Below are 26,142 nucleotides of genomic sequence, written 5' to 3'. Positions count from 1 at the left end.
CATGACACAGCAGTGTTGATGAGTGTGCATAATGTGGGGGAAAAATTGTGGGAGTGCTTCTGTTCACTTCCTGCACTACACAGTGAATAGGGCTGGAAGCAGTCGTCTCAGTTCACTGTGTAGCATTGGTTACCTGTAACTGCAGCTCAGCTTCTGTTCAAGCGAACAGGAGCTGAGCTGCAGTTACAGGTTGCCACCTCAACACAGTGAACGAAGACAAACTCTGTTCAATGTGTAGCCAGGGCCCTAAACAGCTGGAATGGTGTGGGCTCTGGGTTTACATTATTCTGTAATATAATTTTATTAAATTAAATGTATAATTTTTATTTACATATTCACTTCAGTTGAGTAGAAGCAGTAAAAAACAACATGGACCTCTTTGCCTTCTGCAGTATTATTCCACTATGTGTAGGCATCATGCTAAGCCCTGTAGGCCCCCTCTATAACATGCTGAGCCTTGTTGTCCCCTCCTGTCTCGTGCTGATGTGGTGGTTGCTCGACCGGTCACCTGTTGGGTTGCTCTGGATGACGCCACTTATATGGTGGTTGGTCAGTGGGATATAGCTCAGCCAGATGGTATGTTGTTGTGACGCCAGTGCTGACTCAGCACACAGATATGGAGGCACACCTGCTTTTAATTTTTGAGGCAGGCTCTAACCTTTCAACAATGGTCAGCGACCTGCCGGGTTGTAATGGGTCCCTTGGCTGCTTATCACGGTGGTCCGGAGTGGTGGTTTGGACCCAAGGACGGTGTAACTGCTGTGTATGTGCTTGTGCAATAACTACTGAATCCTCATAGAATAAATAAACTCTTCTTTACTGAAGGAATACTTTAGCATACAAGCAGACAATAGACCTTGGACTTGACTAGATCTGTGCTGAGAATTGTAAAATAGCAGTGCTGACTTGGTTGCATGCTGAGAAGGTAGGGTGAGTTCAGAGAAGTGGAGAGTTTGTCCCGAGAGTCCCAACACAAAGTAGTACTGTGCTCTACCAGAGAATACCTGAGAGAAGAAGAACACTTGTGCCCATGTTTCGACCTTTTGACACTATACCACCTTTAGCCCTGCAGTGTCGGAGGACCCGTCCTGACAAGGTAACACAAGCCCCAGTCCTAGTTACCTGGGTTGAGCGAAGTGTCTGAGGGTGTCCAGGTGTCACCTGCGTTGCAAGATAGAGTACGTAGGCTTGTAGCAACTTTGCTCTACTAGGATCAGTTCCTCTGCTTATAGGATACTGTCGTGCACCTTTAGAGATGTTCAGGGCGTGGGTTGGGGTGGTCTCTGACTTGTCCTCTCTTTAGTGGTTTAGCACTGCATGGTAAGAATAAGTGTTGCTTTAAAGAAAAGAAACTCTGTGTTTCCCATGAGCGCCTGTGCACTACAGCTGGTCTGTCCCGGAGGGGGAACCTGGCAGAGCCAGGCTCCTATATAAACTCTGCAGGAGACTCTGGTCTGTGTGTCTTGCCTCTACAAAATCCATAAGAGAACTCCCTAAGTGTGGGCCTACACTTCCTCTCCCCATGTGACAACTTCCTACAGGGTGTGTAACAGCTCCTGTGAGTGGTGGAGAAGAGAGTGCAAAGAGAGAAAAGGATAGAGATAGTTGAAAGGGAAGAATAGCTCCCATTGGTACACAAATCACAAACGAACAGTAACCCTTTTTTCACTACAGCTGTGCAATATACATATACGAATACACATAACACTGACATCTAGTGGCAAAACTTATACATGACTTCATTACCAGGGCTGTGGAGTCGGTAAGCCGCAGCTCCGACTCCAACTCCTGAATTTTATCAGGACAGACTCCAACTCCTAAATTTTATCAGGACCGACTGCGACTCCTGCTCCTTCATAAATGGCCAGTCATTTACCAGGGGAGTTATTTATCACACTGGCTCAGCAGCTTCTCCCTAATGTCCTACATGATCCCGGGGTGACTTCTGAGTGAATAAAGAAATACTTTATATAAAGCAGCTTCTCCTGTATGTGCAGTGGATGCAGCCAGTCTCCAACCTCCATGTCCTGAACTACTCAAAACTAGACTAGATGGAACAGGTGGTCTTTTCCTGCTGACAGTCTTCTGTGTTTCTAACTAAATATTCACCATACTTAAAGAAACACTGCTAACAATGCCAGATACCTGTAATATAGAGGTCAGCCATAGTGATATAGAGGGGGTCACACATAGTGGTATAGAGAGGGGTCACACATAGTGATATAGAGAGGTCACACATAGTGGGGGTTACACATAGGGATATAGAGGTCACACAGTGATATAGAAGGTCACTGTGGGGGCACGGAATAGAACGCACACACACACACACAGCCTGCTGCAGCCATAGCACACACACAGCTTGCTGCAGCCATAGCGCACACCACACACCCACACTCGGCTTGCTGCGGCCATAGCACACATACACACAGCCTGCTGCAGCCATAGCACACACACAAACACACACAGCCTGTTGCAGCCATAGCACACACACACAGCCTGCTGCAGGCATAGCACACATACACACACAGCTGCAGCCATAAAACACTGACGAAAAACACACAATCCCAGAGATAAAACACCACATTGAGGACAGAGGTTTCTGCTACACTACTTATGCCTTCTCCTCCTCCTCTATATTACACAGGATATCTTCATATTACACTGCTGCTCATATACAGTCATCCAGCATCCAGGAAGAGAACAGCACAGATCTCCCCCCACACAATGGACTCTTCCAGCTCAGGAAAAACTGCCAAATAGTGACCGACAACTTTTCCCCCACCCCCCTTATCTAATAGAGCCAGTGTGCTATTAGAATGTTGCTCATGATATAAATATTCATGAGCAAAACTTGTAAAATTCATATCAAAATTCAATTCTACATTTTTTAAAGAATTTTTTTAAAGCTGGAGTCGGAATCAGTACATTTTTTTCCGACTCCAGCCAAAGCTGACTCCGACTCCCCAGCCCTGTTCATTACCACTTGACTTTGAGTACAGGCTTTTGCGAGGTGTTTAAAGTAGCAACACCCGTGGTGGGACACCACACTGACAGGGCATCCCTACAGCACCCCCACAAGCCGCTGGCAGCACATCCCGCCGGCCCAAACCTCCCCTCCAGACAACAGCTGGCAACCATCCAGCCCCACCCTAGGACAGCACTAGCGCCTCCCGACCTTCAACCTCTGTCACCTGTAGCAGCGCATCCTCTGAAGCCGACATGCACAGTACCAGCGCCTCCCAACCCCCGTTCATCCCCTGCAGTACCAGCGCCTCCTGACCCCCACCCCCTGTCACCTGTAGCAGTGCATCCCCCACACTCATATTGAACTGCATCAGCGTAGTCCAGCGTTGAAAGCCTGGACAACGATCACCAGGGGACTACGTCGGTGAAGTTCAATATTTGTGGGTGGGGGTGGGGTGGTGCTAGTGCTGTGTATGCCAGCTCCAGTGGATGCGCTGCTACAGGTGACAGGCTGAGGGTTGGAAGGCACTGATGCTATGTATGCCAGCCAGGGGGATGCACTGCTACAGGTGACAGGGGCTGAGGGTTGGAAGGCACTGATGCACGTCCTTTTTTTGCGGTGCGGATTGCTGCACAGCTTGTCTGGATAGACTAATAGGATTTAAGGGTACAAACCCACACACCGTATACACAGCAGATACGCAACAAATACGCAGCAAATACGCAGCAGATTTGTTGGTACAGATTTGATGCTGTGTTCAGTTATTTAGATATAATCTGCTGCGTTTTTGCTGCGTGTTTGCTGCGTATTTGCTGCGTATCGCAGCAGTAAATACGCTGCTTATACGGTGTGTGGGTTTATACCCTAAAGGACAACTCCAGCAGCGTTACCCCACCTCCACCCACCGGAATTGTCTAAAAATGTCAGTGATCGGCAACCATGGACAATTTTACGGGACGTGTGAATAAAGCATTTAGGGGGTGGGATAATATCAAGAGCTCCAGCTTCTTGTTGGTAACAGGGCATGTTGTGTCACTTACAATTACATCTTTTATATGCAGATTTTTGGTCTCTTAAATGTAATATGGTAAACTACTGTTTTTTTTTATATTTTAGGGCAGAGAATTGTGGTTCCACCATATATGAGGCAAATTGTGTGTTCATTCTTTAGGGTATGTGTACACCTACTTAATCTGGTGGGTATGTCACAATGTGGATTTGATGCTGCAGACTTAAATCTTATAGCACACCATCTACTCACCCATTCAGGGGGCGCTATAAAGTAAATATGGCATTATGCTTGGAAGAATTTTTCAAAGCAATGACAAAAATACCGAAATAATTTCTCCACATTGTGGCGTTTCACAAACTTGGCGCCAGAGGCTACAGTGCCTCGCTATACACAACTGCGGACCTGAATGAAAGCAGACAGTAGATTTGGGGGCGGGGCACACACACTGTGTCTTAGGAATCGATCATTGGCTGATCCCAAAGATGCCGGGCATTTTGAAATTCCCGCTTTTTTTTTTCTCTTCACACTTCGCCCGCGTAAATTGCTTGGCGAACGATAATATTACACGTGCAACAATGGGTAGAAAGTCTCGCGATTAAAACTGAAACGCCGCCCTCACTGCTAAATCTTGTCAGCTCTTAGCGTGAGATAGCGATGACTATCAAATCCATCACTTATCGCCGTTCTTGCCTTCAGGTCTCTAGTTTTATTCTGGATAAGAAACTGGTACAAATCTCACAATAATCGATCCTCAGTTAGTAAATACTGGCGGGATAGTTCCCCACTTGTTATTTCAGATTTATTTCTATGCACCAATAGAAGACGCCTTTGGACATCACGAGGCCTTTCTGGAGGCGGGCCTAGCTGAATCCGTACGCCCAATCAGGTAGGGGCAGCGCGTGGGTTTTATATCATGTGACAGTGACGTCTTACATGTCTTGGATTCTTATTGGATGACTCGAAAAACAACCAATCACTGGCGTCTTCTGTTTTTCTTTGCGTGTATAAAAGGGAGGTGGTGCGCTTGTAGTCAGTTAAAGCTGAGATAAGAGGAAGATGTCGGGACGTGGCAAACAAGGCGGCAAGACTCGCGCCAAGGCGAAGACTCGCTCCTCCAGAGCTGGGCTGCAGTTCCCTGTTGGTCGTGTGCACAGGCTCCTGCGGAAGGGACATTATGCTGAGCGGGTCGGCGCTGGTGCTCCGGTGTACTTGGCTGCCGTGCTGGAGTATCTGACTGCTGAGATTCTCGAGCTCGCTGGTAATGCTGCCCGAGACAACAAGAAGACTCGCATTATTCCACGCCACCTGCAGCTGGCAGTGCGCAACGACGAGGAGTTAAACAAACTACTGGGTGGTGTGACCATTGCTCAAGGTGGCGTCTTGCCCAATATCCAGGCAGTATTGCTGCCCAAGAAGAGCGCCGCTCCTGCCTCCGGGAAGAGCGGTAAGAAGAGCTCCCAACAGTCCCAGGAATTCTGAGCCCAATCACTGATCCTGTATAGAACCCAACGGCCCTTTTAAGGGCCACCAACATGTGTAACCGAGCTGTAATCCTGCTATAGCGGGGATATGAGGCGGATTTGGGGACATGGCGCTGTGCATGTACAGAACATGCGCGGCGGCTAATTGCCGGGTTCACTTCAGCCGTACTAGTCCTCATTAGTGAGGTGAGTTTCCAGGTATTAGCCGAGCGAGACTCGCGTCTCAGGGATACTTTATAATCGGCACAGGAGCACTAGAAGTACCAGAGTAACGTGTGTGGGGGGGAGGGGTGACAACCCGGATACAGTCTCCGAAGGTGGGCGTGGTTAATGTAATAGGAAAAGTGCGATCTCGTTCTCCCACCGTGAGGATTCCTGTTGCGGTTTTTCTTTTTTTCACATTGCTCCGCTCTGCCTGAGTCGTCGGTGGAATGAGACGGCCATCCTTCTGGTTCTGTGACCATTATAATGGGACAAGGAGACTCGGGGACTTAGAAACCGTTCACACTTGTCTCTACAGCCGCACATTCGTTCCTAGACTCCTGACAGACATTGTGCTGCAGGCATCTATGATTTCCTCTGCTCTAAAGGGATTTGTGTCTGAGGCTCCTAGTGCTTTGTGGTAAAGGGGATACAGATCCTCAACAACTTAGTTATTAATTCTAAAGGGTAGCTTTAAATTGGGGAACTGACTTGGGCCAGTTGTGTGTTGGTCATACCACATACAGCGGGCACCCTCATTACATTGTGCTATAACTTACTCTGGAGTGTTAGCAATCATAGCTTTAAAGGGACTCATATTTTTTTAAAAATTTTTTAATAGGTGTTTAGAGAAAATAAGTGTTCTAATTTTTTTTTTTTTTTATACATGGGGCTTAAGTGTTTTAACCCCTTAACGACATCGGGCGTAAACTTACGCCCTCGCGCCCTGGTACTTGGCGCATCAGGGCGTAAATTTACGCCCGATGTTTCCCCGATCGCTGCGTGTTCACACACAGCGGTCGGGGAAGATGGCCTGCTATAAATCATAGCAGGCCATCTTAGCTTCACGGCACGGGGGGTGGTTAACACCCCCCGTGCTTACGATCGCCGCTATAGGCTGATCAATTCAGATCAGCCAATAGCGGCAATCGGAACCTTTCCGGGTCATCGATGACCCGGAAAAAAAATGGCGGTCGGTGCTGTCCGAGGACGGCACCGACCGCCATTACTGTAAAAAGTAATGGTGATCGCCGTGCCACCGGCCCGATCGCCGTGAACGGCCGGCCGTTCACGGCGATCGGGCCGGTGGCACGGCGATCAGAGTCCCACAAAATAGTAAATACCTGCCCTGGACCCCTCAGCTAGGTAGCCGAGGGGTCCAGAGCAGGTATTTGTACATTACTCACCTGTCCCGGGCTCCTGATCGGCGTCTTCCGGGTTCGCGGCATCCTCGTCTTCGTTCGGGTCTTCGGCTTCTTCCGTGACGTCACGTTCGGCTTCTCTCGGCTATTTTCGGCTCCAGCGTCGGCTCTTTCCGTATTTTGCGCTCTGCTGCCCTCTAGCGGCTGATATGTGTAATACACTTTTGCGCTCTGCTGCCCTCTAGCGGCTGATATGTGTAATACACTTATCAGCAGCTACAGGGATGTTCAGAATGTAGAAATTTTTTTTTTTTTTTTTTCAAATTTTTTTTTTTCTATTTTCCGCACCCTATCGCCGCTGAGTGTTGATCAGCATCGCACGAAAGTGCGCTGCTAATCAGCCACTCCTCCTTTTTGGCGTAGGGTGTTTTTTTTTCTATATTCTACTGCCACAGTCTGCTAATAAGTGCCCCACATAAGTGCGGCATTTATCAGCAACTCCTTTGTTGGCGTAGGTTTTTTTTTTTATACTTACTGTAAAAAAACACGTAAAAAACACTACATTACACCACACTACATTGAATAAAGTTTGACACTACACCACTACATACCCCATATACCAATCCCCGTATACAAATGGCCCCCAGGGTGTTTTCGGCGTCAGAGGGATACGTTATTATTACCTCCGACACCGAAACAGCCAGTGAGGATGAATGGGGGGGATCCTTCTTTCCTCCATTCATCCTCATCATCCAATGACGTATCTGGGGGTAGCGTAGCGTACGCTGCCCCCCAGACACGTCTTTTCCGCCAGTACCGTCCCAATAAGAGATCACGGTATGGTGTGAAATTCTACACACTCTGTGACAGTACCTCAGGGTACACTTACAGATTTAGGGTACGTGCACACTGCGGAATGGCAAAGGATAACCCTTTGTGTATTCCGCAGCTGGCACCCACCGGCGGACTGATGGAGGCGCGCGTCTCCCCCTGTGTCATAGACTCCATGTTATGCACGGGCGGATTCCATCATCCATCCAAAGAATGAATACGTTGGACGGAGAGCGGAATCCGCCCGTGCATAGAATAGAGTCTATGACACGGGTGGAGACGTGCGCCTGCATCAGTCCGCCGGTGGGTGCCAGCTGTGGAATGCACGAAGGGTTATCTGTCGCGATTCCGCAGTGTGCATGTACCCTTAGAGTGTATGTAGGAAGGGACACCCGAATGCAGCCCCCAGATGCCCCCTCCCCCCCCATCCTCGGAGTTAGTGGGGAGATCGTTTGGGAACTGATCTTCCTACTGCTGGATAAAGGTTACCACCTGTACGGGGATAACTTTTATACCAGCACCCCCTCTTCCGGTCCCTCGCTGCCCTGTAGCTTGCGGCACGACCCGAACATGTCAGAAGCAGTAATAGCGCCCTAATATTTAGCAGCCATGGAGAGGACCCAGCGCTTCTGGATATGAGGGACCCCGTATCGCACCAGGACAACATTTTCCAGGTGACGTCCCCCACAGTGGAAAACAGGAGACCCCAGAAGAAGTGCAGAGTGTGGGGTAACAGGGGGATCAGGAAGGACGCCATTTTCCTGTGTGACACCTGTCCTGATCACCCCGGCCTCTGCATACTGGATCGCTTCAAGGCGCACCACACGTCATTGGGGTTCTACATTATCTATATTCTGTCCCTTATTCCTATTTTAGGGGTCACTTTGATCCGGGGATTATTCTGATCGCCATTATGGAGTCGGGAAGGAATTTTTCCCCTGTGATGAGGCTACTGTCGTCTGCCTCACGAGGGGTTTTTTGCCTTCCTCTGGATCAACACAGATTGAATTTGATGGACACCTGTCATTTTCAACCTTATAAACTAATAATTGGCCTAATACCCCCAAATAAATTAGAATTGTCCCTTTTCCCCAGCTAAGGTATGGCCGCCATTCCAATTAGAGGATGCCATGATGCAATTACAAAGCCTCTGTGCGGCCAGGACAGTAGAAACCCCCCACAAGTGACCCCATTCTGGAAACTACACCCCATAAGGAATCTAAGAAGGGGGGCAGCGGGGATATGGCCCCCTGGTGACGGCCACATTTGGGACGTGAAAATGAAAAAAATTGTATTTTTTATTTTCTCGGCACATGTTCTACGTAAGTGCCTGTCACCAGTGGGGTCCATATGCTCACTGCACCCCTTGTTAGATTCCTTATGGGGTGTAGTTTCCAGAATGGGGTCACTTGTCGGGGGTTTCTACTGTCCTGGCAGCACAGGAGCTTTGTAATTGCGACATGGCCTCCATCCTCCATTCCAGCCTCTAAATGGCGCTCTGTCCCTTTGCCCTGTGCCCATATGGCACATTATGCCCACATGTGGGGTATTTTCGTACTCAGGGGACACTACCCTACACGTTTTGTGTTCATTTTCTTTTTTAACCCCTTGTGGAAATGGAAAAAAATCAAGGCTAGACCAACATTTAGTGTAATTTTTGTAAAATTTTTACTCTAAATCATTAATCTTGTCATGTTTTTTCATTTTCACAAGGGGTTAAAAGATAAAAAAAACATTTAATGTGTAGAGCAATTTCCCCTGAGTACGGAAATACCCCACATGTGGACATAAAGCGCCATGCGGGTGCAGGGAAAGCCTCCGAAGGGAAGAAGCGCCATTTGGTTTTTGAAGGCTGGATTTGGATGGAATGGATTTCGAGGGGCCATGTTGCATTCAAAAGGCCCCTGTGTTGCCAAGACAGTTGAAACCCCCCACAAGTGACCCCATTATGGAAACTGCACCCCTCAAGGAATGTAACAAGGGGTGTAGTGAGCATATGGACCCCACTGGTGACGGACACAAATGTGGAACAATGTGGCGTGAAAATGAAATATTACATTTTTTACACTATAATGTTGGTTTAGCCTTGAATATATCATTTTCACAAGGGGTTAAAAGAGGAGAAAAAAAACAAAATGTGTAGCGCAATTTCCCCCGAGTCCGTAAATACCCCACATGTGGACATAAAGCACCATGCGGGTGCAGGGTAAGCCTCCGAAGGGAAGGAGCACCATTTCGTTTTTGAAGGCTGGATTTGGATGGAATGGATTTTGAGGGGCCATGTTGCATTCAAAAGGCCTCTGTGTTGCCAAGACAGTTGAAACCCCCCACAAGTGACCCCATTATGGAAACTACACCCCTCAGGGAATGTAACAAGGGGTGTAGTGAGCATATGGACCCCACTGGTGACGGGCACAAATGTGGAACAATGTGGCGTGAAAATGAAATATTACATTTTTTACACTATAATGTTGGTTTAGCCTTGAATTTATCATTTTCACAAGGGGTTAAAAGAGAAAAAAACACACAATATGTGTAGAGCAATTTCCCCCGAGTCCGTAAATACCCCACATGTGGGCGCAGGGCAAGCCTCCGAAGGGAAGGAGCGCCATTTGGATTTTGGAGGTTGGATTTGGCTAGAATGGATGATGAACGCCATGTCGCATTTACAGAGCCCTCGTGCTGCCAAAACACTGGAAACCCCCCACAAGTGACCCCATTCTGGAAACTGCACCCCTCAAGGAATCTAACAAGGGGTGCAGTGAGGATATGGACCCCTTGATGACGGGCACATTTGTGCCATGAAAGTGAAAAAATGAAATTTTTCCCTTTCACGTCACATTGTTCCACATTTGTGCCCGTCACCAGTGAGTGGGCTGCAGAACACTGTGCAGCTGCTCTCTCCCCTCCCCACACACACAGTGTTGGACTGGCTCCATCCGCCCCACTAACCGTTGGGCACACCGCCGGTGTTGCCGCAGGCCAGGCAGGAGTGGGCTGGGTAGGACGGTTCCCCCCACCCCCGTACAGTTACAGGGCCGCGGTGAGCTTCCCCCCACTAACCGTTTGGCACACCGTCGGGGGGGGGGGGGGGGGTGCTGAACGGTTAGTGGGGGGTAGCTCACCGTGGCCCTGTAACTGTACCAGGGAGTCTCTGCCCTGCCTTCTCCTCGAGCCCCCCGGTTGCTATCCATGCCCCCACCACCACCAGTTGCTCGCCCTACACCCTAATATTCTCCCCCTGTCACTCCAGTCTCTCCCTCCTGTCACCTCAGCTCCTACAGCCTCTCCCTCCTGTCACCCCAGCCTCTCCTCCCTGTCACCCAGCCTCTCCTTCCTGTCACCTCAGCCTCCTCCAACCTCAGCCTCCTCCAGCCTCTCCCTCCTGTCACCCCAGCCTCTCCCTCCTGTCACCCCAGCCTCTCCCTCCTGTCACCCCAGCCTCCACCAGTCTCTCCCTCCTGTCACCCCAGCCTCCACCAGTCTCTCCCTCCTGTCACCCCAGCCTCCACCAGTCTCTCCCTCCTGTCACTCCAGCCTCCACCAGTCTCTCCCTCCTGTCACTCCAGCCTCCTGTCACTCCAGCCTCCACCAGTCTCTCCCTCCTGTCACTCCAGCCTCTTCCCTCCTGTCACTCCAGCCTCTTCCCTCCTGTCACTCCAGCCTCTTCCCTCCTGTCACGCCAGCCTCTTCCCTCCTGTCACGCCAGCCTCTTCCCTCCTGTCACCCCAGCCTCTTCCCTCCTGTCACCCCAGCCTCTTCCCTCCTGTCACCCCAGCCTCTTCCCTCCTGTCACCCCAGCCTCTTCCCTCCTGTCACCCCAGCCTCTTCCCTCCTGTCACCCCAGCCTCTTCCCTCCTGTCACCCCAGCCTCTTCCCTCCTGTCACCCCAGCCTCTTCCCTCCTGTCACCCCAGCCTCTTCACCTCCTGTCACCCCAGCCTCTTCACCTCCTGTCACCCCAGCCTCTTCACCTCCTGTCACCCCAGCCTCTTCACCTCCTGTCACCCCAGCCTCTTCCCTCCTGTCACCCCAGCCTGTATGAGAGTGCATGAACGAGCTGCCTGTATGAGATGCTTGTACCAGCTGCCTGTATGAGCCGTCAGCCGGCTGCATTTGAGCTCCACTTCGGGTGTTAGGAAAAGCTGGATACAGTCCTGGGAGAAGCTCCCCAGAGCTGTACCCAGATTTTCTAGATACCTGGAGCGGAGCTCAAATACAACCGGCTGATGGCTGAGCAATAGCAAAGGGTTTCGCTACTGCTGCACATTTGCTGATCCCAAGTGTACAGGAATGAGCTGTGAGTGTAATAACAATACTATGTGCATTCGGGGGATGGGCGGTGAGAAGTGCGGGAGGTGAATGTGGGCAGGCGAGCTGTAGGTGGTTCTGCAGCAGGTTAAGGTGTATTAGGAGGTTCTGCAGCAGCTGAGGTTTATTAACCCCTTAGTGACCGCCGATACGGCTTTTTACGGCGGTCGCTAAGGGTCCTTATTCTGCTGCCATCAGCTTTTTACGGCGATGGCAGAGAATAAGGCTGCGGGGCCGGGACGGCCCCCACCCGGCCCCCACCCCATCCCCCCAGCTACCGGAGGTAGCTGAGGGGTTGGGGCAGTGTGTGGGGTCCGTCCCGCCCCCCCCCCCCTTACCGACGATCGCCGCTATTAACGTTATAGCGGCGGCCGTTGGTAAAGGGGATTCACGGCGGGGGGAGATAAAATAAGTGTCCCCCAGACCTCAGATCAGCCCCCCCCTCCGATCACTAACCCCCCTCCCCCGGCGGCCATCATTTCCAAGATGGCCGCCGCCATCGCTGTGAACCGACTAATGTCTGTTCACAGCGATGGAAAAGTTAAAATGAATGAAAGCCCCATGCTCTCCGCCACCAGAGGTAGAGGAGAGCATGGGGCAGTCATCAGGACCCCCCCCTGTGGGGTCCCGGTACAAGCGATCAGCGGTATATACTATATACCGCTGATCGCTTGTGCCACGTGCATCCCGGCACTTTTTATCCCCTGTCACCATGAATGATTGGTGACAGGGGAGACAAAGTGATGTCCCCCCACCCCCCCAGTCGCCCCCCACCCCCCCTGTCACCCCCGTCCCCCAGTCACCCCCCCTACCTCTTATACGTTACCTGATCCAGGAGCTCCGTCCTCTTCGGCGTCCTGGCTGGTTGTGAAGTGCGCATGCGCTCCACAACCAGCCAACTCTGAAATTTTAAAGTGACAGAGACCAATTTGGTCTCTGTCACTGAACTATGATTACTGTGATAGAAAATATCACAGTAATCATAGTAATACAGTGAAAATGAATGTGTAAAGTACAAAAAGTGACAAACATACAAAAAAATAAAACACACACTTTTTATTATAGTAATAATTGCAGTTTACTCCCAAATTACCCCTAACCCCCCCCAGATTACCTGTAACCACTGCACGTTGCCCGTAACCACTGCACGTTGCCCGTAACCACCGCACGTTGCCCGTAACCACCGCACATTGCCCGTAACCACCGCACAATACCCGATTACAGGTACCCACCCCAGATTGCCTATAAGAACTTCAGTATATCCGTAACCACCCCATATTGCCCGTAACCACCCCACGTTGCCCGTAACCAGCCCAGATTGTCTGTAAGCACTGCAGGTTGCCCGTAACCACCCCACGCTGCCGTTATCCACCCCAGATTGTCTGTAAGCACTGCAGGTTGCCCGTAACCACCCCAGATTGTCTGTTCGCACTGCAGGTTGCCCGTAACCACCCCATGTTGCCCGTAACCACCCCAGATTGTCTGTAAGCACTGCAGGTTGCCCGTAACCACCCCACGTTGCCCGTAACCACCCCAGATTGTCTGTAAGCACAGCAGGTTGCCCGTAACCACCCCACGTTGCCCGTAACCACCCCACGTTGCCTGTAACCACAGCAGGTTGCCCGTGACCACAGCAGGTTGCCCGTGACCACCACACGTTGCCCATAACCACCACACGTTGTCCGTAACCACCCCACGTTGCCTGTAACCACCCCACGTTGCCTGTAACCACCCCACGTTGCCTGTAACCACCCCAGGTTGCCGTAACCACAGCAGGTTGCCTGTGACCACCCCATGTTGTCCGTAACCACCCCAGATTACCTGTAACTACCTCAGGTTGCCCATACACACCCCAGGTTGCCCATGACCACCCCACATTACCTGTAATCTCTTTTTTTTATTTTATTTTAGTAACTGCGCTATTCTAATAACCATTACTAGCTGCGGTTTTGCTCCAGTAAATTGGCGCTCCTTCCCTTCTGAGCCCTGCTGTGTGCCCATACAGTGGTTTATGCTCACATATGAGGTACCGTTTTACTCAGGAGAACCTGCGTTACAGATTTTTGGGTACATTTTCTCTCCTGTTCCTCGTCAAATTGAGAAATTTCAAACTAAACCAACATATTATTGGAAAAATTCGAGTTTTTCATTTTTACTGGCCAATTTTGAATACTTTCCTCTAATACTTGTGGGGTAAAAATGGTCACCACACCCCAAGATGAATTCTTTGAGGGGTGCACTTTCCAAAATGGGGTGACTTTTGGGGGGAATTTATTCTGCTGACACTACAGGGGCTCTGCAAACGCACTTGGCGCTCATAAACTTCTTCAGAAAAATCTGCACTGAAAATGCTAATTGGCGCTCCTTCTGAGCCCGGCTGTGTGCCCATGCAGTGGTTTATGCCCACATATGGGGTACCGTTCTACTCAGGAGAACCTGCGTTACATATATTGGGGTGACATTTCTCTCCTGTTCCTCGTGAAATTGAGAAATTTCAAACTAAAGGAACATATTATTGGAAAAATTCGAGTTTTTCATTTTTACTGTCTACTTTTGAGTACTTTCCTCTAATACCTGTGGGGTCAAAATGCTCACCACACCCCAAAATGAATTCTTTGAGGGGTGCACTTTCCAAAATGGAGTGAATTATTGGGAGATTTTACTCTGCGGACACTACAGGGGCACTGCAAACGCACCTGGCGCTCGGAAACTTCTTCAGCAAAATCTGCATTGAAAAAGCTAATTGGCGCTCCTTCCCTTCTGAGCCCTCCTGTGTGCCCATACAGTGGTTTATACCGACATATGAGGTACCTTTTCACTCAGGAGAACCTGCGTTACAAATTGTGGGGTACATTTTTCCTCTTGTTCCTCGTGAAATTGAGAAATTTCAAACTAAACGAACATATTATTGGAAGAATTCGAGTTTTTCATTTTTACTGTCTTCTTTTGAATACTTTCCTCTAATACCTGTGGGGTCAAAATGGTCACCAAACACCAAGATAAATTCTTTGAGGAGTGCACTTTCCAAAATGGGGTGACTTATGGGGGGTTTTCTCTCTGCTGACACTACAGGGGCTCTGCAAACGCACCTGGCGCTCAGAAACTTCTTCAGCAAAATCTGCATTGGAAAAGCTAATTGGCGCTCCTTCCCTTCTGAGCCCCGCTGTGTGCCCATACAGTGGTTTACGCCCACATATGGGGTACCGTTGTACTCAAGAGAACCTGCGTTACAAATTTTGGCGTGCTTTTTCTCTCATGTTCCTTTTGAAAATGAGAAACTTTAATCTAAACGTATATATTATTGGAAAACTTTAATTTTCCATTTTTTTACTGCCTAATTGTGAATACTTTCCTCCAGCCCCTGTAGGGTTAAAATGCTCATTATACCCCTAGATTAATTCTTTAAGGTGTGTAGTTTCCAAAATGGGGTCACTTATGGGGGTTTTCAGGATACCAGACTTCTAAATCCATTTAAAAAAAGAACTGGTCCCTAAAAAAATCCGTTTTGGAAACTTTCACGAAAATGTGATAATTTGCTGATAAATTTCTAAGCCCCATAACACCCTAAAAAAGTAAAATATGTTTACCAAATTATGCCAGAATAAAGAAGACATATTGGTAATGTGACTTAGTAACTAATTTATGTGCTACGATGTTCTTTTTTTAGAAGCAGAGAATTTCAAAGTTCATAAAATTCAATTTTTTAATTTTTCATGATATTTTGATGTTTTTCACAAAAAACACACAAAGTAGTGACCAAATTTTGCCACTAACATAAAGTGCCATATGTGACGAAAAAACAATCTCAGAATCGCTAGAATACGTTAAAGCATCACTGAGCTATAAGAGCATAAAGTGAGACAGGTCAGATTTTGAAAAATTAGCTTGGTCATTAAGGCCCAAACTAGCTGCAGCACGAAGGGGTTAAGAAAGGCTAGGGACACGCTTATATCTGTACTGCTGTGCAGACAACAACAAAATGGCGCTGCCCAGCAGTACAGATAATAGCACCTTTCCCCTCTTTGTTTCCCTGTGAAAAGAGGAGGGAGGTGCTGATGTCACAGCAGTTGAGCAGGGACTGCCTCTTTTTTTCAGCATCCCTCTTTCAGGCTGCTTTTACCAGCAGTTTCCTCCTGGAGCTCCCCCTGATGGCCATCACTGGGAAATATGGAAAATTAGATTGTTAATTTTTCATATTTCCTTACATGAAAAATAAAATGAAAAACACTTATAAATTAACACAAAAAATTACGAATTCAGTTTTAACACTTTCAATTTTTTTTTAAACTTTGCGACACATTCCCTTTGAAGGGTTAGGCAAGCGTCCATAACTCATAATTAGACTACACTCTGGACCCATATATTTTAAAGGGGTATTCCCCCCCAAGAGCTTAAAAAAATAAAATGCTCCCAAACCTAGCTGGTCTTACTCACCAAGTCCCCCTGAGAATTTTGAGCCGTGTCCCCTGAGTTACAAGTTTTTTAGCAAGCCAAACTATATCCAACATGGCTCCAGCCAGAAAACTACATCTCCCATCATGCAATGCTTACGTCTGATTGGTCCATGATGTAGCAGAGCTGATATCCACAAGATATAAGAGTTTAGAGCGTTGCATAGCAGAGTTGAGAGCGTTGCATAGCAGAGTTGAGTTATTTGAGTGAGGGGGGCCGCAGGTCAGCTGGTGAGCCGTGCGTGGGGGGGGGGGGGATGGGTGCTGTGGGTTGAGTTGCGAAGTACAATGATCCTATATAACTATATAGAGGAGGGAGGGATAGAGGAGGTCAAGATGGAGGAGAGGAGGTGATGGGGGAGATGGAGGTGGGAGGGAGAGAGGATGTGAAGGGGGGGAGAGAGATGTGAAGGGGGGGAGGGATGTGAAGGGGGGGAGAGAGATGTGAAGGGGGGAGAGAGATGTGAAGGGGGAAGAGGGATGTGAAGGGGGGGGTAGGTGAAGACTTGGGGGGTGAGACACAGTACAAACTCCGCCCCCCCACCCCGTCTCACCCGCAGCACCACGGCCCAAGAACCCCGCCCCCGTCTCACCCGCGGCACCACCACCCCCGTTCCCACGCGCAGGATCTCGGCCCACAAACCCCCCCGTCTCACCTGTGGCACAGCTGGCAGGGAGCGGCGGTACCAACACCCCCGGACCCCACACAGCTCAGTACACCACCCCCGCTGCCGGCTACTCTGCTTGGTTGCCGGGATGCGGGGGGTGCTATGCGGCGCTCAGTAATCGATCCGATACCAAATACATTACCCTGTCCCCCCCCCCCCGATACTAAATACATCAAACCCCCCCTCCGATACCAAATACATCAAACCCCCCCCCAAATAATACATCACCCCCTCATCAGATCTGCAGCGCCAGGCTGTCTCTCAGCTTCCATCACAGCAGCAGCAGCAGCTCACCATGCTCCGTCCCGCACAGAAGGCTGTGAGCTCCTGCTGACGAGGGAAGCTGAGAGACGGCCCGGCGCTGCAGATCTGATGAGGGGGTGATGTATTTGGTATCGGGGGGGGGGGGGATTGGATCGATTACTGAGCGCCTCATAGCACCCCCTGCATCCCGGCAACCAAGCAGAGTAGCCGGCGGAGGGGGGTGCTGTACTGAGCTGTGTGGGGTCCGGGGGTGTTGGTACCGCCACTCCCTGCCAGTTGTGCCATAGGTGAGACCGGGGGAAGGGGGGGGGGGTTCGTGGGCCGAGGTGCTGGGGTTGAGACGGGGGTGGTGGTGCCGCGGGTGAGAACTGGGGTTGTGGTGCCAGGGGGGCGGGCAGCAACGTCAGGGGGCACAGTGTGAGGGCCACAGGTGTGCTCAGGGGCGGGGGGCACACAGGTGACCTTGGGGGAGGCAGTCGGGAGACAGCACAGCAGTTGTCAGTGTCCTCCCTCACTTCAATAGGCAGGGTTAGAAGCCGGCCCAATAAAGAGAGTGAGGACACGTGATGCCGTCTCGGAGGGTGCGGGCCAGGAGCAGAGAGCGTGTCGGGTTGGACTGAGATCTGATGATTCAATGCAATCCGTGGGGGTGAATGCAGCTAGATAACAGCAAAACTGTGCAGAATCCGTAATAACTGTATATTGGAAAGATGGAAAGCTACGGGTGGGCAACATATTAATGCAAAAATGATTTTGGGGGGAATACCCCTTTAATGGCCCTGTTCACATGTCCGTATGTGTGACCGGCCTGTGGTCTGTGCTGCAATAAAGGTCACTATGCAGAGGTCCATGCAGTGCAGTCAACTATGGATGCACATCTATATTGTGGTCCAAAATGACGGCCACACTTAGAGGTGTAAGGCTGGATTCACACTACGTTTTTTGCAATCAGTTTCATCCGTTTTTTTGCAAATGAAAAACGACTGCAATTGTGTGCATCCGTTTTGATCCATTTTTCCATTGACTTCCATTAGAAAAAAGGGTACACACAAACGTGGTCGACCTCATTTTTGTGATTAAACAGGTAGTGGTCAGCTCACTCAGCTAGTAGTCCCAACCTCATTTTTGTGTTCGTTAAATAAACGGATCCTTTTTGATCCGTTTTTTTTTTTTATATATAATATTTACAAAGGGGAAAAAAAGAGTTTACTATGCTGTGTGAGGCTGCAACTAGCAATCTGGGTGGGGAGCCAGACATGACTAGCCACAGCTCTCTGGCTGTCAAGGCCATATTACACGGCCCGACTCGGAGGAGCAAATGAGCGCTGTTAGCGCTAGTTTGCTCCTCGTTCCCCGCTCACTGCTGCCGCTATTACACCCGGGTGATCGCTGATCGTCCAGGCAGCCAGGGCCGGTTTTAGACTAAATGTGGCCCTGGGCAAAGTTGAAGGTGGGGCCCCAAATGCTGAAATATTGTAGCAGCAATTTAAGGTTCCCATACACTTTTTGGTGGTACCTGCTGCTCCTGGTGGGTTCGGCCATCAGTGTAAGGTGAATGGGGCTCTTTGTACAGTCCTCTGACATGATATCAGTGGACATATGGGGTTGGGCTTGATGGAAAATCAACATCCAACCTCTTTGTTCTCAGAGAGACAAGCCGTCATCAGATCTGTCTGGCTATGGCTTACCCCTCCTATAGAGAACACAGAAACGCTCAGCTGTGCCGAACATTACTGTGTATGGGGAGGATGGGGCCAGATGAGATTTTATATATATATATATATATATATATATATATATATCTCATTAGTGATGTGTGTGCAGCCCTTGCTGTATATAGTGAACAATGAAGATATATACTACCTGACCACATTCCCTGGTGTCCTCAGGCCTTGTCTGTGGGATCCCCCAGTCCCAGCTTTCACTTCTGGTCCTCTCTCTGAAGTGATCGGCCATTCAGCCAATCACTGGCCGTAACAAACAGACAAGGCCTGAGGACACCGGGGAACGTGATCAGGTAAGTACCAGCTTTATTATGTTATACGCACAATCAGCAGACAATGATTTTTACACTTGCCAAAAGACAATGATCATTTGATTACTGTTGTCTCTATATACACAGAGCGATATCAGCCAGGTTAGGACAATTTTCGCTCTGTGTATTATGGCCCTTAGTCACATTGAGTCAATTCAGAAGGTTACATGCCGGGACTGCCGCTACATGCCGGGACTGCCGCTACATGCCAGGACCGCCGCTACATGTCAGGACCGCCGCTACATGTCAGGACCGCCGCTAGTGGTGTAAACACAAAAACTATCTATATGCATGGTTTTAAAAAATAAAATAAAAAAATCACTATATCAGGACCAACTATTACCTCCATACCGTTATTGATGAAAACATAATATGTATAGGCCAATATTACCACCATAAAGTGACCGCCCCATAATGACACTATATACACGCCAATATTAGCACCACACCATGACCGCAACATAATGATTCTATATACACTATATACAGACCAATATTACTACTATAGACTGACCATCACATAATGACTCTGTATACACTATATACAGACCAATATTACTGCCATAAAGTGACCACCACATAATAACTCTATATACACTATATACAGACCAATATTACCGCCATAGAGTGACCACCGCTTAATAACTTTATATACAGACCAATATTACCGCCATAGACTGACCAGCGCATAATGACTCTGTATACACTATATACAGATCAATATTACTGCCATAGAGTGACCACCACATAATGATCCTATATACAGACTAATATTACTGCCATAGAGTGACCACTGCATAATGACTCTATATACACACTATATACAGACCAATATTACTGCTATAGACTGACCGCCACATAATGACTCTATATACAGACCAGCACACACCATGACCACCACATAATGACTCCATATATACACCATATACAGACCAATATTACCACCATAGTGTGATCACCACATAATGACTCTATATACACACTATATACAGACCAATATCATGTGGCGGTCACTGTATGGCGGTAATATTGGTCTGTATATAGTGTATATAAAGAGTCATTATGTGGAGGTCACTCTATGGCGGAAATAACTCTATATACACTATATACAGACCAATTTTACCACCATAGACTGACCACTGCATAATGACACTATACACACTATATACAGACCAATATTACCGCCATAGACTAAACCACTGCATAATGACACTATATATACACTATATACAGACCAATATTACTGCCATAGAGTGATCACCACATAATGACTCTATATACACTATATACAGACCAATATCATGTGGCGGTCACTCTATGGCGGTAATAATGGTTTGTATACTGTATATAGAGTCATTATGCATTATGTGGCGGTCAGTCTATGGCTGTAATATTGCTCTGTATATAGTGTATATAGAGTCATTATGTGGCGGTCACTCTATGGTGGTAATAATGGTTTGTATATAGTGTGTATATAGAGTCATTATGCATCATGTGGCGGTCAGTCTATGGCAGTAATATTGGTCTGTATATAGTGTATATATAGAGTCATTATGTGGCGGTCACTCTATGGCGGTAATAACTCTCTATATACACTATATACGGACCAATATTACCGCCATAGACTGACCACTGCATAATGACTCTATATACACTATATACGGACCAATATTACCACCATACAGTTACCGCCACCTTATTTTTTTCTCAATAAAATACACCGTGTTGCCCTAGTGACATCATCATACACTATACATAGGAGCTGCAGCCAATCACCGGCCTCAGTGGTCACCAGAGAATGGCTGCAGCTCCTATACACAGTCTATTCACCTCAACACTTGGAGTCAGCAGTGCTTCTTATACACACACACACTAATAATATATATATATATATATATATATACACACACACACACACACACACACACACACACACACTAACACATCCATAAAAACACATTATACAAATCCAAACCATCCAGCCCACACACTACACACATGACATGTAACACACACTACATTCATCCATTATACACATAGCATTCATACACACACTGCATGTACAGTATACTTACCCCCTCTAACAGCATGCTGGGTGTAGTTGTCCTTGTCCATGGCAGCAGCAGCAGGAGGTTCTGCTCCTTACACTGCAGCCCTCTCCTCTATCGTCCCGACCGCTCCACACCAGGAAGAGAGAGGAAATCACATGGTACAGAAGGGAGGGGGAAGCTACACTCTCCGGAGCAGAGCGCCTCTGTCAGGGCCGTCTTAACAGCATTATGGGCCCCTGGGCAGAGGTGCGAATTGGGCCCCACCCCCTGCGGCCGCCGCCATCAAAACCCCCCATCTTTACAACCCCGCCCCTAGCCAGTACAATTACGTACAATAAAAAATACAAATTATTGTTAACATAAACTTTAATTCACAACACAGTCTCTCAGCAGCGCAAAAACAAAAAATAACCGTGCGTGCCGCACCAAACCAGGCCGGGTTGGCTTCAAAGTATCCAAAAAACGCAATGGAGACAGCACTTCCAACAGCAATCTGCAGGGTAACATGTCTCATATATAGAGAGGGGCAACAACATGACTATTATATATGAGAACCATGTTGTCTCCCTGTATGTATACTGTATAATACAATATACAGGGAAACAAGATGGCTTATATATAGAGAAGGGCAAAACAACATGTCTCATATATACAGAGGGGCAACAACATGACTATTATACAGAATACAGGGAAACAACATGGTTCATATATAATATAATAGTCATGTTGTTGCCCCTCTGTCTATATGAGACATGTTGTTTTGCCCTTCTCTATATATATGCCAGATAACAAGCAACAAATATTACCACCGCATACTGACTAACACCACCGCTGCTACTGACTAATCCACTGTACACAGATCACTATCACCTCATCCAGTCATATAGAGGTACCCAGCTCTACACAGGTTCTGTACACCATATACATTACAGTGCAGATACATCAAGTGACTCACATGGGACGTCTTCTCTGATCAGAGTTCTTCCCTTTTCATCTTCTTTTCCATTTGCCCTGTGCCGTTATGAGAACTTCTCTGAGCCACGAATCCACAGAATCTGCCAGACAGACATATTAGGCTCCTCACTCTGTCACCATCCTCATCTCTCTACACACTGCACATCTGTATTGGCCCCTTATAGATGGCTTCCCCCTGTATCCCCCCCCTTATAGATGGCTCCCCCCTGTATCCCCCCCCCTTATAGATGGCTCCCCCTGTATCCCCCCCGTATAGATGGCTCCCCCTGTATTACCCCCTTATAGATGGCTCCCCCTGTATCCCCCCCCGTATAGATGGCTCCCCCTGTATTACCCCCTTATAGATGGCTCCCCCTGTATTACCCCCTTATAGATAGCTCCCCCTGTATTACCCCCTTATAGATGGCTTCCCCTTGTATCCCCCCCTTATAGATGGCTCCCCCCTGTATCCTCCCCCCTTATAGATGGCTCCCCCTGTATCCCCCCCGTATAGATGGCTCCCCCTGTATTACCCCCTTATAGATGGCTCCCCCTGTATTACCCCCTTATAGATGGCTCCCCCCTGTATTACCCCCTTATAGATGGCTCCCCCTGTATTACCCCCTTATAGATGGCTCCCCCCTGTATTACCCCCTTATAGATGGCTCCCCCCTGTATCCCCCCCTATAGATGGCTCCCCCGTATTCCCCCCTTATAGATGGCTCCCCCCTGTATCCCCCCCCCCTCGTATAGATGGCTCCCCCCTGTATCACCCCCTCGTATAGATGGCTCCCCCCTGTATCCCCCCCTATAGATGGCTCCCCCTGTATCCCCCCTATAGATGGCTCCCCCTGTATTACCCCCTTATAGATGGCTCCCCCTGTATTACCCCCTTATAGATGGCTCCCCCCGTATCCCCCTTATAGATTGCTCCCCCCTGTATCCTCCCGTATAGATGGCTCCCCCCTGTATCCCCCCCTATAGATGGCTCCCCCGTTTTCCCCCCTTATAGATGGCTCCCCCCTGTATCCCCCCCCTTCGTATAGATGGCTCCCCCCTGTATCCCCCCCTATAGATGGCTCCCCCCTGTATCACCCCCTCGTATAGATGGCTCCCCCCTGTATCCCCCCCTATAGATGGCTCCCCCTGTATCCCCCCTATAGATGGCTCCCCCTGTATTACCCCCTTATAGATGGCTCCCCCTGTATTACCCCCTTATAGATGGCTCCCCCCTGTATTACCCCCTTATAGATGGCTCCCCCCTGTATCCCCCTTATAGATGGCTCCCCTCTGTATCCCCCCGTATAGATGGCTCCCCCCTGTATCCCCCCTATAGATGGCTCCCCCCTGTATCCCCCCCTATAGATGGCTCCCCCGTATTCCCCCCTTATAGATGGCTCCCCCCTGTATCCCCCCCCTCGTATAGATGGCTCCCCCCTGTATCCCCCCCTATAGATAGCTCCCCCCTGTATCACCCCCTCGTATAGATGGCTCCCCCCTGTATCCCCCCCTATAGATGGCTCCCCCCTGTATCCCCCCTATAGATGGCTCCCCCCTGTATCCCCCCCTATAGATGGCTCCCCCCTGTATCACCCCCTATAGATGGCTCCCCCGTATCCCCCCTATCGATGGCTCCCCCCTTTATCCCCCCTATAGATGGCTCCCCCCTGTATCCCCCCCTATAGATGGCTCCCCCGTATTCCCCCCTTATAGATGGCTCCCCCGTATTCCCCCCTTATAGATGGCTCCCCTGTATCCCCCCCTATAGATGGCTCCCCCCTGTATCCCCCCTATAGATGGCTCCCCCCTGTATCCCCCCCTATAGATGGCTCCCCCGTATTCCCCCCTTATAGATGGCTCCCCCGTATTCCCCCCCTATAGATGGCTCCCCCGTATTCCCCCCTTATAGATGGCTCCCCCCTGCAAAGCAGATAAAAAACAAACAAACACCCAACTCACCTACCAGCGCTCCCCGTCGCTGCTTCCTCTCCTCTTCTGCCCCCGGCTGATGCGTCGCTTCCTGGGGGATTCTCCGGGAGCGCACACATCCGGAAGCTCAGTGTGCGCCCAGGCCGGGACTTCCGGTACAGGAAGCCCCAGCGACGCGCACTGAGGTTCCTGATGCGTGCGCTCCCGGAGAATCCCCCAGGGAGCGACGCATCAGCTGGGGCCGGATTTCCTCTTGCGACCGCAAGCAAGAAAGTGCTTGCGGTCGCAAGAGAAGGGGAAGGGGGGGGCGCGCAGGGCCGTCTTACCCATTGGGCATGGGAGGCGGCTGCCCGGGGACCCTTGCGTCCTAGGGGGCCCCTGCCCGCTGTGACAGCGGGCAGGGGCCCCCTAGGACGCAAGGGCCCCCGGGCAGCCGCCTACCATGCCCAATGGGTAAGACGGCCCTGGCCTCTGTGTGACCCCTGATAGCAGCCATAAGCTGCAGCCAGGGATCACTGACAGAGGCTGCAGGACGCTGTCTGTGCGCTCCTGCACCTAACACTCACTGTAACTGGGGCAGGGGGCCCCTGGGGGATGGGGGCCCTGGGCAACTGCCCTCTTTGCCCCCCCCTAACGCCGGCCCTGCAGGCAGCCCATAGGATATAGCGGCAGTCTGCTTCTGCTGCCCCTATTCCACGGAGTGCCGGCAGCAGATCGCTGCTATATAAGTAGTTTGTCTTTCAACATGTTGAAAGACAAACAACTTCAACGTTCAGCCAACATGAACAATGTCGGCTGTTCGTTGCCTCCTATTCCACGGGATAATTACTGACTGACAAACGGAGAGCCAGATAACAGATCACAGCCAGCCAGTAAGTATAGACTGATAGTGATCTGGAACCTGACAGCAAGGATATATACATATGAGCTGTCAGTTTCCAAGGCTGCATGAATATTACAAGGATTGTTCGTGCAGCTCATCTGTTTGAATTCTCGTGTTGTGTAGAGGCACCGCAAATGAGCCGTCAGTCTAGCTGATCGGCGCTAGTGTGCGCTCACTCCCCCCCCCCCCCCCCCCCAGTTTAGAAATCTGTGTGTCTAGGGACTGTTACACACATTGCTAGAAACGCTCCTGTGGCAAATAATCATCCCATTGTCCTGTGTGAATGGGTTTGTGCAGCTGAGCAAGATAAAGGAAACTGATAGAACAGGTATGTATATATCCCTGTTGCCAGTTTCCAGATCACTAGCAGTGTATACTTACCAGCCACACTGCATGTAATTCGGCATCTGGTTCTCTAGACCTCGGACTGTTGCTGTGACTTCAGGTTGTTGCCTCCTCAGAAATGATTGACAGCCAGAGGAGGCGGGGCCTAAAGATACAGTCAGCGCGAGGACAGAAGAGCCAGATACAGTATCACAAGCAGCGCGGCTGGTATGTATAAACTGCTCGTGGTCTGGAAACTGACAGCACAGATATACACATCTGTGCTGTCTGTTTCTAAGGCTGCATGAACCATACAAGAATCTTTCATGCAGCCCACCTGCTTGATTTCTCATGTCAAGTAGAGGCACAGCAAATGAGCCACCAATCTCGCTGATTGGCGCTCATGTACGGCCCCCATGGCTGAGAGATCTGGGTGTCTTAAAGGACCCTTACACACAGTCTTAAAGTGTACCTGTCGTCATAATTTTCTACATCAACAGTAAATATGAAAAAAAGCATATTTTCAATTTACACTCATTAACTTTTTTTTTTTAGTTATCATGGAAAATATGGGACTTCCTGTCTTTAGACTCTTTGGGGGGGGAAAAAACACTTTCCATGTTTTCCAGGTCATTTGTGCA

General features: G+C 49.3%; 1 protein-coding gene across 2 annotated transcripts in view; it reads left to right on the top strand.

Moving 5' to 3' along the window:
• Nucleotides 1–5,027: 5,027 nt before the first annotated feature.
• The window catches only part of LOC138798693 (histone H2A type 1-like), a 61,822-nt gene continuing 40,707 nt past the window's right edge, over nucleotides 5,028–26,142 (top strand). The window contains exon 1 of one of the 2 annotated variants that reach the window (XR_011364139.1): nucleotides 5,028–5,644. Coding sequence is in view for 1 of the 2 variants with exons in the window: in XM_069979239.1 (XP_069835340.1) it covers nucleotides 5,034–5,421 (388 nt within the window). In the remaining variant the exon portion in view is untranslated. The remainder of the gene's footprint in view (nucleotides 5,645–26,142) is intronic. The other variant, XM_069979239.1, reaches the window with a different exon arrangement.

This window comes from Dendropsophus ebraccatus, chromosome 8 (genome assembly GCF_027789765.1).
Source record: "Dendropsophus ebraccatus isolate aDenEbr1 chromosome 8, aDenEbr1.pat, whole genome shotgun sequence".
Taxonomy (NCBI): domain Eukaryota; kingdom Metazoa; phylum Chordata; class Amphibia; order Anura; family Hylidae; genus Dendropsophus; species Dendropsophus ebraccatus.
Note: the sequence above shows the minus strand (reverse complement) of the source record. Positions and strands in the feature narration are given on the sequence as shown.